The following is an 11,621-nucleotide window of genomic DNA, read 5'->3' as shown; positions in this document are numbered from 1 at the left end:
GCCCGCAGCACAGGCCGCAGCGGGGACTGGGGGCCCGCAGGTCTGAAGGGGCAGGAGGGCAGGAGGGCAGCAGGGGAGCAGGGCAGGAGGGCAGCGGGGCAGGAGGGCAGCGGACCAGGAGGGCAGCGGAGCAGGGGGCAAGGGGGCAGAAGGGCAGCAGCCCACTTGGCCCACCGCAGCCACAGCCACAAAGTCTTGCCCTCGGCTGGCACCCGCGACACTGCCCCGACAGGGATGCCCACCTGGCGGGTGTCTGAGGCCCTCTCTGTGTGATCGCTCAGTATAGACACCGATGCCGCTTCTCTCCGTATTTATTTCAACATTTCAGAGGCAACGGAAGTGCCCTGGCGGCCGGTGTGCGAGGCAGGATGGGGCACCAGTTGGGACATTTCATATAAACGAATTCGCAAAGACCCTTGGCTGTGTGTGCCTGTCCTCCTTTAAACTAGAATTTTGTCAAGGTGCCTTTACGTGGATGAATACTATTCCTTTGCACAAATAGTCTACGTGTTGTGTACACATTCATGGACAGGTGGATGTTTGGGTCATTTCCATTTTAGGGCTGTTAGGCATAACGTTATGAAAACCCGAGTACAGCTTCTTGTGTGGACATCTGTTTGCATTTCTGCTAGGTATACACTCAGGACGGGAATTGCTGGGTCGTTTCGTAACTTGATGTTTAACTTTGTAGTTGCCAAATTTTTCTCAAAGCATCTGCAATAGTTTACATTCCAAATAGCAATATCTGAGGATTCCAGTTTTTCCACATCCTTGGCCACACTTGTTAAATTCTATTTTCGCCTTTTGAAAATAATATTATAGGCATCTTAGTGGGTGGGAGGTGGCATCTCATTGTGGTTTTGATTTGCATTTCCCTAATTACTAATGATGATGAGAATCTTTTATTTTTCTTGTTAAATTTGTTGGGCAGACATGGCTTAACAGAATTATATAGATTTCAAGTGTACATATGTTTCTGATACATGACCTTTATATTGCATTGTGCATCCATAACCCTAAGTCAAATCATCTTCCATCGACACATATTTGACTACTTTTCCCTCCACAACCCTTCCCGTCCCATACCGTTGTCTGTGCCTGTGAGCTCTTGTTTTTCTTGTTTGTTCACTTGTTACTTTCAGTTTTATATCCCACATGTGGAATAAATCAAAGAGTTCTGAACTTTTTCTGTCTGATTTATTTGGCTTAACATGATATTCTCAAGGTCCGTCCATGATGGGGATATTTAAATGTACTTACTAGCCATTTGTATATCTTTTGAGAAATGTGTATGCACATCCTTTGCCTATTTTAAAATTGAGTTATTTGTCTTTTTTACTGTTCAGTTGTAAGAATTCTCTATATGTTCCAGAAAGTAGGCTTTTATGAAATACTAGAGGCCCAGTGCATGGATTCGTGCACTGGTGGGGTTCCCTCAGCCTGGCCTGCACCCTCTCACAATCTGGGACCGCTTGTGGGGATGTTGGAGAGCCGGTCTGGCCCAATCCCCGTAGGCCAGGCAGAGACCCCCCCACCTGTGCACGAATCTGTGCACCCGGGCCTGTAGTATGCATATAAAATCTTTGATTAATCTCTTCCCACCCACCCTCATCCCCCCTCCTCTCTGAGATTTGTCAGTCTGTTCCATGTTTCCATGCCTGTGCATTGAGTGTCTGCCCCCTGGTGGTCAGTGAGCATCATAGCTACTGGTCGAAGGGTCGCTTAGGCTTTTATATATATAGATATGATGTGCAAATGTTTTTGCCTATAGTGACAGTTGTAGTTTCACTTTCTTAATAGTATCTAATTATTTTAAAAATATATATGAACTGCTCTCTGAACTTTTTCTTTCCTTTCAAAAAGATAATGCCACATCACAAGCATTGGTTCCCTTTGGTGCCCCTAAGGAAGCGGTTGAGATTTGTCATGAAGATAAAATGACAAATACTGAAGGTGAGGCCTGAATGTAAATTGTAATCTATGTAAACTATATTTATAGTCACTCATTATTTTTTGATATCAATATTATATTTTATTGAGCAATAAACCCTAAGTATCAATTAATAGTTAGCAAAGTAATTATATACAATATTAAGAATACAATATTATAATTTATTTTGTTAATTACATATTGTTAATTGCAAACTTATTTATATTAATTGTTTATAATTTCACAAAGGAATGAATTTTTAAATTAAACATTTTCTTTATTGCTTGTGCCATGACTGGCAGGTGCTAGAAACGTCCAGTTTAATGAGGATATGTCTTTTAGAAGAAGAATGAGGACTGATGTTTTAAAGGTGTGAAATCCAGAATTAAAAATTATTCAGTGAGAATCCATAAAACATCTCTGAAAGTGTTGCTGATATGTGGAAAGAAATGATGAATGTGCACATTTGATGCACAGGGGTTCATAATTATATCTTAGGTCAGTCTGGTGGAGAACTTGATATCAGAAACTTTCAGTCTTGATTAGTAAATTTCTGCTCTGGACATCTTCAGTTTGACGGGATAAAATGGAATAAGTTTCCATTTTGATTCTTTACCTACAAAGTATGGAACAAATATATTACTTTGACTACAGCATCAGGAAGATTGAGAAGTGTAAAAGTAATCCCTTAAAATAAAGCTAGAAATGACTGAGGCGCAGTCAAGAAGCATTTGAGTTTCAGGCTCAAGAGCGTGAACTGTATTTCTCAGTCTCTAGGCCTCGATATGTTTAAGTAGAGATGTTACATAACTATGCTTGGAAATATTAGTCTGCTTTGCAGAATGATTTGGTTACAGGAGGACATAAGGGGACTGATTACCTTTTCATTACAGCCCAGGCTTACGGTAATAAGGCTTCATTTATGAAGGATCAATGGCTATGAAAGATGGGAATTAGGAGACATTATAAAGGAATAAGATTTGATAATAACATAGGAACTGGAAGGAAAAGAGGATCCCACAATGATTTAACTATTGCACACTTTGATAATGGGAACAGAGATGCAAGAAAGGAAATGAGGTTGAGTGGCATGAAAATGAGTTTAGTTTCAGAAATACCGGCTTTGCAAATGGGTTTGTCTCTTCACAACTCCCTTTGGCTTGTTGGCCATGAAAAAGTCCAAATGTTTAATACCAAGTAGATTGGAGTTAGACCTGTCATCAGAAGTTTCATCTTGGTATATCTTTAGTCTCTCATCATAGCTTTACTTGCCAAATCATTCCTGATTATCTGCTCGGAGTCGGGTACCATTCTCTCTGCTGGGTATGTACCAGGCCCCTCCGGCTGAGCTCTCTGCATGAATCCCTTATCTTGTCCAGCTCTGTATCTGAGGATATCAATGTGTTCCTTTTCCTCTGTAGCCTTTCTGGCTTTGGCCTGCCGTTTACTGTTGTCATGAATTTCTGTATTTCCTTACTTGTGGTATAGCAACTCCATGGGTACATTCTAACTTCATCCTCCCATCCAGCAAAGGATCCTGCAGGTCCCACCTTTCCTTTTCTCCACTCAGTGTAGGTCAGGCTCAGGGAAGGATGTGTACATTTTGATGTGGAGTGCAGGGTAAAGATAAGTCTAAAGATGTTTAGTTGGGGGTTAAGCACTTAGAGGAGATAACTAAGAGGGAAAGTGATTTCTTACCAAGACTCATGCCTACGAGGAGAAACAAGCAATGAAGTGAGAGAAAGCGATTGAAGAAGAGCATTTCAGGGAAGTGTGTCTGCTCTGTTCTGGAGTATAAAGAGTTAAAAGGGATGGAGAACAATAGGAGGTTATTGGATGGTGTTACTAAGATCTGGTGAGTGATTTTTTTTGTTATAAAACGTTTATTGAGGTAAATTTTAAGTACAATATAGTTCACTCATTTCAAGTCTGCAAGTCAGTGACTTTTGACAAATATACAGATTTATTTTACTGTTATCTTAAACAGGATATAGAATCTTCCATTTTTTAAAATATATTTTTATTGATTTCAGAGAGGAAGGGAAAGGAAGAGAGATAGAAACATCAGTGATGAGAGAGAATCATTAACTGGCTGCCTCCTGCACACCCCACACTGGGGATCGAGCCTGCAACCCAACCCGGGCGTGTGCCCTAACCAGGAATGGAACCCTGCCCTCCTGGTTTATAAGTCGACGCTCAATCCCTGAGCCACACGGGCCGGGCTAGAGTCTTCCATTTTTCCAGAAAGTTCATTCATGCCCTCTGTAGTGAGTCTCATTCTACCCATTCCCCATATCCACTTATAGCGTTTGAGTTTTACCATTCTAAAATTCCAGATGCATGGTAATTATTATGGCTGGGTGAATAAATCATGTACACACCCATGTCACTGAGCAAGGAGAGTTGACAGTTCATGAACATAGTATTTTTACAACGCAACCAGCCGGTCCATATTTTCTCTCAAATGGAAGTTTCTTGTTGCAGAGTTTCCACAAACCTCAGCTCTGGCCCAGATACAGGAGGATCTGTCCACTTACACATTGACGCTGAGCACACACATTGGGGTTGGGCAGATGGTTAGAGAGGATGAGGGTCCTGCTTGACCTGAGCTCTTTGACCACCCTGACTACCTGTGCACAGCCTTCACTAGGAGCAGCTCTGTCAATTAACGTTTGACTAAGACCATTAATTCTCATTGCATCATGGGATTTTAGGTGAAAAATATTTTATATGGCACCCTACCAACCCATTCACTTATTAAATGAGAACTCTTGGGTTAGAGCTTGAGTAGTTTTAGCTTAGGAAGCACAATTAATTATCAGTCAAGTGGGGAAAAAAATGAACGTGGACACCTAGTTCAGTGATCGAGGTGTCTCTTTAAGGTGGGAAAAGGAAAAGGAAAGCCGAGCAGAGGTTTAACCGATGCCATGCATACATTAGGATAAAACCAGTGAGAAGAACTCTAGAATTCTGGTTCTGTCTTGTGCTGCTTATGATGCCAAGTCTTCCAGAATTTCAGTGCAAAATGTAACTCATAGTATCTTACACTCCACACTGTACTACATGTACGATGTTAACACCAAGCCATAGGGGTGCTGTGGAAATTAATTAGCAATCACACAATGGGTTGAAAGTGGCACCTGCAGAAAAATGTTAAATGAGTCATTACCATCCTTGTTTTCCCCACATTTAATGAAGCAAAGCAAATGCTTTGAGTGTAAGGACAACTGCCTGGTTGTTAAATGTCTATTAAAATCTTCTTATTTCTAGAAGGAAGGGCAACATGCCCTTATCAAGATACTTGGTCCTTTGACTATTACAGAGATGAAAGTATACATTTCTCTGTGTATGAACTAAAGAGGAAATATGTAATATAACACATGGGAAATAGTCCTAGCAAGTATATGTGTTCAGTATGGCCAAAGTAAACTGGTATCTTGAAGGAACATTCAAAAACAAGTGAAATGTGAAGCCTTTGAGATGCCCTGAAATGTGTTTATAGGACGGCTTCTCTTTGCCACATTTTTAAAAATAAGAAAACAACCCTTGTAGTATAGCTTACATTCCATAGCCAGAGAGATGTAGTTCAAGTACCAGCTCTCCCACCTATCAGTTGTGTGGAATTTGACATGTTTTATAACTTCTCTCAGCCTTAGCTTCCTCACTTATGAAATCAAGGTAATGTATATATGTTCATATATACACAGATACACACATATATTCAGATTTATGGGATAGGGCCAAAACTTTTATTTTACAAATGGTACAGCGATGCCATTTTCACAGAAGTTGCACTTTTGGAGGAGGAGATTAGGAGACTTCGTTTAAAGGACTGCAGTTGCAATGGAGATACCTAAATTACGGACAACTCTGTAGGTTGGCATTGAAACGAAAGGCACAGTCGGTGGGCAGTAGCATTACCTCTGTGTTTCTCAAGGTCAATTGAAATGAGGTCGTCACACTCTTCTCATTGAGGCACCAACCCTATTTTGTGTCTTGCGTTTAAGATCAGTAATTATAATCATTTAAGATGAGCAGCTATAATCCAGCCCAGTAGAGTCCTTAGACACAAAAGGACTGCAAGTAAGCACTTTGGTGGAGTTCCATGGACAGCTTTGCTGTGCTTCTGCAGCCTTCAGATGATGCGGGACATGCCAGGATTAGAGGCACTGAGGCACATCAGCCTGAGTGGATTTGATGATGAGCACAACCTGAATGTTCTGGTGAGGACATCAATCACCCTCTGTAAGAGACTCCAGTTTTCAGAAATGGAAGGTAGAAAATGAGGTTATTATGAGGATGAAGGGGACTTTGCTTTATTTTTTGCAGCAAGAAAAACTAGTGCTGGATTTAAGGAAGAAGTCCTTCAATATATGTGTGGATGGGTATTACTTGCATTGGAAGAAGTAGAATCACTTTGAAGGGAGAATTTAAAATATATTTCAAAGTCATTTTTAAAATTGATTTCGAATTTATTTAGAAACGAATTAATGTTTTCTGCCTTTTTTCTTTACGTCACCCCCCCCCGCCATAGTTAGTTCATAATGCTATAAAACACTTAAACTTAAGTTTGAAAATGTATTCTCGCTTCTTAGAATCATTTTTATTTCTTACATTTTAAGTCATATATGATTTTTTTTAGATTTCAAAATTTTAGAAGGTTCATTCTGTAATTGTGACATATTTATCTACCTAGTTGTTAAAACTTTGAGTATTAGTTTTAATAAAGCTGAATATTTTTGCATGTTCTCAACATCAAGGTTACTACACTGTGTATAACTGATGAGTAACTTCTACTGCCTGCTTTATCTTTAGTGGTGAACGAAGGCATTTACTTTGGTTACCCATCTCGGCGTCACAGCTGTTCTTTAGTAAATATTCCATCACCATGTGTCAACAAAATGATTTCACACATTGAAGATGTGGAGTCTAAAATAGAGGGACATTTGAAACAGGTAAGTGACATTTAAAATGCTAACACTGTTACAAGTGCTGTAAAGCATACAAGGGTATGTTAGTTAAAGAACCTAAGGAGTTGTTTTTTACGAAAGTTGAAATAGTTTCTAGAACCTTTGCTTAGCGGTCTAATTTTCTAATCTGGACGTGATTTTGATAGTCTCACTTCAGAAGGGTGAAACAACCTCATTAAATAGATTCCTCCCCCTACCTGTTTCTTCTTTATCCGAAGGCAATCATGCTAAGTAGTAATTTCCATAAGCCAACTTGACTAGTAAATTAAATAGTATTTACATTCTTTTTTGGGGGACGCTAAACTGATTAGATGATTAGACGAGGACACTGGTGTATGAAAGGACAGTGTGCCCTTTTTAATGAGTTATTTTGTTCTAAAGAAATACCTAATAGGTCTGTTAAACAGAATATAATTATTCCTTCTTTGTCTTTTTAACCTGTTAGTTTGCCTTTATTATTCTGAAGGGAGTTCAGTCTGGAAACTACTGAACATTCAATTATTTTCAAAGGATGATTTAGAAATGATAAAAACATTCTCACACTCTTCTAAAGATTATATTTCTAAGCAGTTAATGCATAAGTAGTGTGTTCACCTGGGAGGGTAAGTTTGCTTCCCCTCTTCCTTCACCACTGTTACAGGATCGCTCTGAGAAGGTTCTGGGGAGCCACCTGTGATGCTTGGTCTAGGGTTTCGTTGCCTTCAAGAAAAGCATTATAGTGCATTTGTTAAAATCTCAGGCTTTATAACTACACTAGAGGCCTGGTGCATGGGGTGGGGGGTGTCCCTCAGCCCCGCCTGCACCCTCTCTAATCTGGGACCACCCGAGTGATCTCCAACTGCCCATTTAGACCTGATCATGGTGGACAGTTGTACATCCCTCTCACAATCCAGGGCTGCTGACTCCCAACCTCTCGCCTGCCTGCCTGCCTGATTGCCCCTAACCACTTCTGCCTGCCAGCCTGACCACCCCCTACCCACTCCCCTGCCAGCCTAATTGGCGCCTAACTGCTCCACTGCTGGCCCAATTGCCCCTAACCGCCCTCCCCTGCTGGCCTGGTTGCCCCTAACTGTCCTCCCCTGCAAGCCTGGTCGCCCCTAACTGCCCTCTCCTGTTGACCTGGTTGCTTCCCCCCTAACTGTCCTCCCCTGCAGGCCTGGTTCCCTGCAGGCCTGGTTCTCCCCAACTTCTCTCCCCTGCAGGCCTGGTCCCCCCCAACTTCCCTACCCTGAAGGCCTGGGTCCCCCCCCCAACTGCCCTCCCCTACTGGCCTGATTGTCCACAATTGCCCTCCCCTGTCAGCCATCTTGTGTCCACATGGGGGTGGCCATCTTGTGTGTTGGAGTGATGGTCAATTTGTATATTGCCTCTGTTAGGATAGGACATGCTGTGACCTTCAGGGAAATGGAGAGGCTGTGTTAAAAGTGCCAGCATATGACATGCATCCAGTATGCACTGGCTATTGTTATTTCTGTAGTACTATTCATATCCCCCTATATCAGTGTTACATTATTTCTGCTGCTTCTTTGTTAGTGCTGCCTTCTGTTGTCCACCCAAGAGCCTAATAGAGAGCAGGCTTTCGAATGAAAAAAATAAACAGGGACCTGAAGCAGAGCCTTTCTTTTCTAGATACACCCGAGGCACCCACCTATCTGCTATAGTAAGAACTACCACCTACCAAACATCGGCTATTCTTTAGGCACTCAATAAGAATGTATTTTTGTGTTTATCCTTTATAGGAATCCTACTTTACTGGTGAAAATTCTAAGACTTAGACAAATCAAGTAATTTATATGTCACGGCACAGGTAGTAAGCATTAGAGTTGGAATTTGCACTGAGTTCCATCTGACTCCGAAGCCCATTTCAGCCTCTGTTTTATGACCCCAAAGGGCTGAAAAAGGTCTTAATGCTCATAAACATAGAGTGTCAGTTGGCATTTTGACAACATGAAATACACAAAATAACAGTGTCAAAAAAACACACTTCTAGACAAAAACTGTGATAATAATCTACTTGTGTTTACAAGTAGATAAATATGTTATACATATAAACGGCATGTAACTTATTGTGAAGTAAATGCTCATAATCTTTTTAAAATTTTATGACTTTCTATTTTTTTAATTAAAAAAATATTTTATTATTGACTCTATATTTGGAAGATTTGCTGATGTTGAACTGGGAAAGAGAGTAAGTTTACTTAAGCTTCTTATGCTGTACTAATGGCCCGATGCACGAAATTCATGAAAGGACCTTTTCCCTTGCAGCCACGGCAGCTTGCCTCCGCCCTCACAGCCTGGCTTCGTACAGAAGGTCGTTCAGCTGTCCGGTCTAATTAGCATATTATGCTTTTATTATTATAGATTCTTGTTTAGGTCACCACAACTTTTGATCAGACGTTTATCTATATTTTGAGGATGAACTGGTAGCTACCTATCTTCTTCAAAGATGATGTTTTTTCTGACTAACCTACTACAATGAGAAAAGAAGTTCCCATTATATTTTGCAGAAATGAAATTTTGGTAATATTAGTTAGACAACTTTACATTCATACTCTTTCTTGAGAATTTTAAATTAAAGAAAATGAAGGAAACCAGCCTTGAAAGAAATCTTTAGAAAATAGCTTGTGAATTTTTGATAAATAAAAGCTTTATTTCCAAAAAGGCAAACACATGAATTCTTATGGAATTTTCCTATAGATAATGTGCATTTTCCTATAGATAATGACTCAAAATCAGCTAACCTGAGCCTATTCCTAATTTCAAATAAAATAGGTGACTTGTGTAAGAAATGTTTAAAATGAATAATTATCCTGCAGGAAATACTGAAGTTTCGTGTGTGTCTGGGTACATTTCAGTGATCCCAGAATGCCTGAATGAAATGCAGGGAAAAGGCATTTCTCCTCAACATTTTTATCACTTGAAAACATCCTCCCAATTAAAGTTGTCAGCAGAGAGTACCTTGCAGAGGAGATTAACGTTTTTCATTTTTTTCATTCATTGCCTACAACCCCAGGCACTGCCTTGTCCCTGCTCAGTGCTGGGGGACAGGGGCTCCCTCCTTCTCCATGTTCCAGTGGGACTGCGTGTGCGGAGGGCAAAGCAAGGCCGAGGAAAACAACTGGTGATGTCCAGCCCGAGCCCTGGCCCCAACTCCCATTGTAACCCCCATCAGGAGCTGCACAAAATAATTCTTTTTGTTGTTGTTAATCCTCATCCGAAGATATTTTCCATTGATTCTTTTAGAGCAGCGGTTCTCAGCCTGTGGGTCGCGAACCCTTTCCTCTCCCTGTGTCTCTCCATGGTGTGTGTGTGTGTATGTGTGTGTGTGTGTGTGTGTGTGTACGTGCGCGCGCATATGTGTCTAAATGTCTTCTTATAAGGACACCAGTCCTATTGGATTAGGGCCCACCCTAATGACCTCTTATTTACTTAATTATCTGTACAGACTCTGTCTCCAAATATGGTCACATTCTGAGCCCAACCGGCTAGGGTCATCAAATAATCCTTATTTTGAGTTGCAGATCATCTGATTACTGTGGATTTTATGGTGAGGAGTCAAAGCAAGCAATGGGTTTAATTATCTCTCTCTATTCTTTAAACCTCGTGTTTTCATACTCCAACTGTTGGAAAGTTTGTGCAGCGAGGAAGACAGACTGGTCCCTGAAGCATCCAGCAGGCAGCGCGGGGAAAGGGTTGTTTGCCCAAGTGCAGGTTTATTTAACTCTCCTGCTAAGGCCTCCAAGTCTGAAAGTCCCCCGTTCTCGCCTTTTACTTTGTTCAGTCCACAGTAATGTTTCCTGTGGTGAGGTTAGGCTTTTCCTGGGGACTCGATGAGTGCAGTTTTGATAGGACAGACCGGGGTTAAGGGCAGGGAGAAAGCAATGCTCTCCCCAGGCCAAGCAGCTTTTCCTCTTCTTTTAATTTGCAACAGTTTCACTTTTGTCAAAATTGTCCATTATGTTTCTCTATAGACTCTTGATTTTTAAAATACTACTTTATTGAGATAATTTAAATGCCATAAAGTTTGCCTTTTAAAGTGCACAATTCAGTGGCTTTTAGTGTATTTTTCAGAGCAGTGTAACCATTGCCATAACCACAAAAGACCTTACATTATATGATTCTATTAATGGAATCATAGAATAGGCCAGTCTGTAGAGACAGAAGACAGGTGGATGGTTTTCTAGGGCTGGGTGACTGCTGATGGATATGGCGTCTCCTCCTGGTATCATGCTTGAGTATTTTTAATCAGGGTAATTTTAATCTTTTATTAGATAAATCTCTGTAAGTAATTAAAAGTGGCCATCTACTTTGGGTATGAAATGCATTATAGGAGTGAAAGATCCATCTTTTTTGGATCAACCATTATAGCTTGTTTGCTCCTGATGCCACAGAAGTTTCCTTTCTGTCAGTATACATGCTATAGAGCCCTTGATTAGCAGAAATGCATCTGCCATAAGCCTGTCCATCCACTCATAGCAGTTTCACTGCAGTTCTGAATCTTGAAAAGATAATTCTTCAGAGTAGTTACTACGAACAATGTTTCTCTATATTTATTTTTGCAAAGAATAAGAAAACAGAATGATGGAAATAATAGCCTGGATAACTTCCCATACAAATGAAGGCTTTCTTTTATTTTTCTGCCACCTTATTCTATTAGACTTGAGATACTTTTATTTAATTTGAAATGATCTCCACTGAATTGAAACTTTTTATTTAATTAA

At 40.5% G+C, this 11,621-nt stretch overlaps 1 protein-coding gene across 1 annotated transcript in view; it reads left to right on the top strand.

The window, feature by feature from the left end:
* Nucleotides 1–11,621, top strand: part of CCDC178 (coiled-coil domain containing 178) — a 245,073-nt gene that overhangs the window by 2,731 nt on the left and 230,721 nt on the right. The window contains exons 2-3 of the mRNA XM_006766397.1: nt 1,864–1,953; nt 6,746–6,885. Coding sequence (XP_006766460.1) covers nt 1,864–1,953; nt 6,746–6,885 — 230 coding nt within the window. The remainder of the gene's footprint in view (nt 1–1,863; nt 1,954–6,745; nt 6,886–11,621) is intronic.

This window comes from Myotis davidii, unplaced genomic scaffold (genome assembly GCF_000327345.1).
Source record: "Myotis davidii unplaced genomic scaffold, ASM32734v1 scaffold520, whole genome shotgun sequence".
In the NCBI taxonomy this organism is placed as follows: domain Eukaryota; kingdom Metazoa; phylum Chordata; class Mammalia; order Chiroptera; family Vespertilionidae; genus Myotis; species Myotis davidii.
This window is presented reverse-complemented; position numbering and strand designations above follow the sequence as displayed.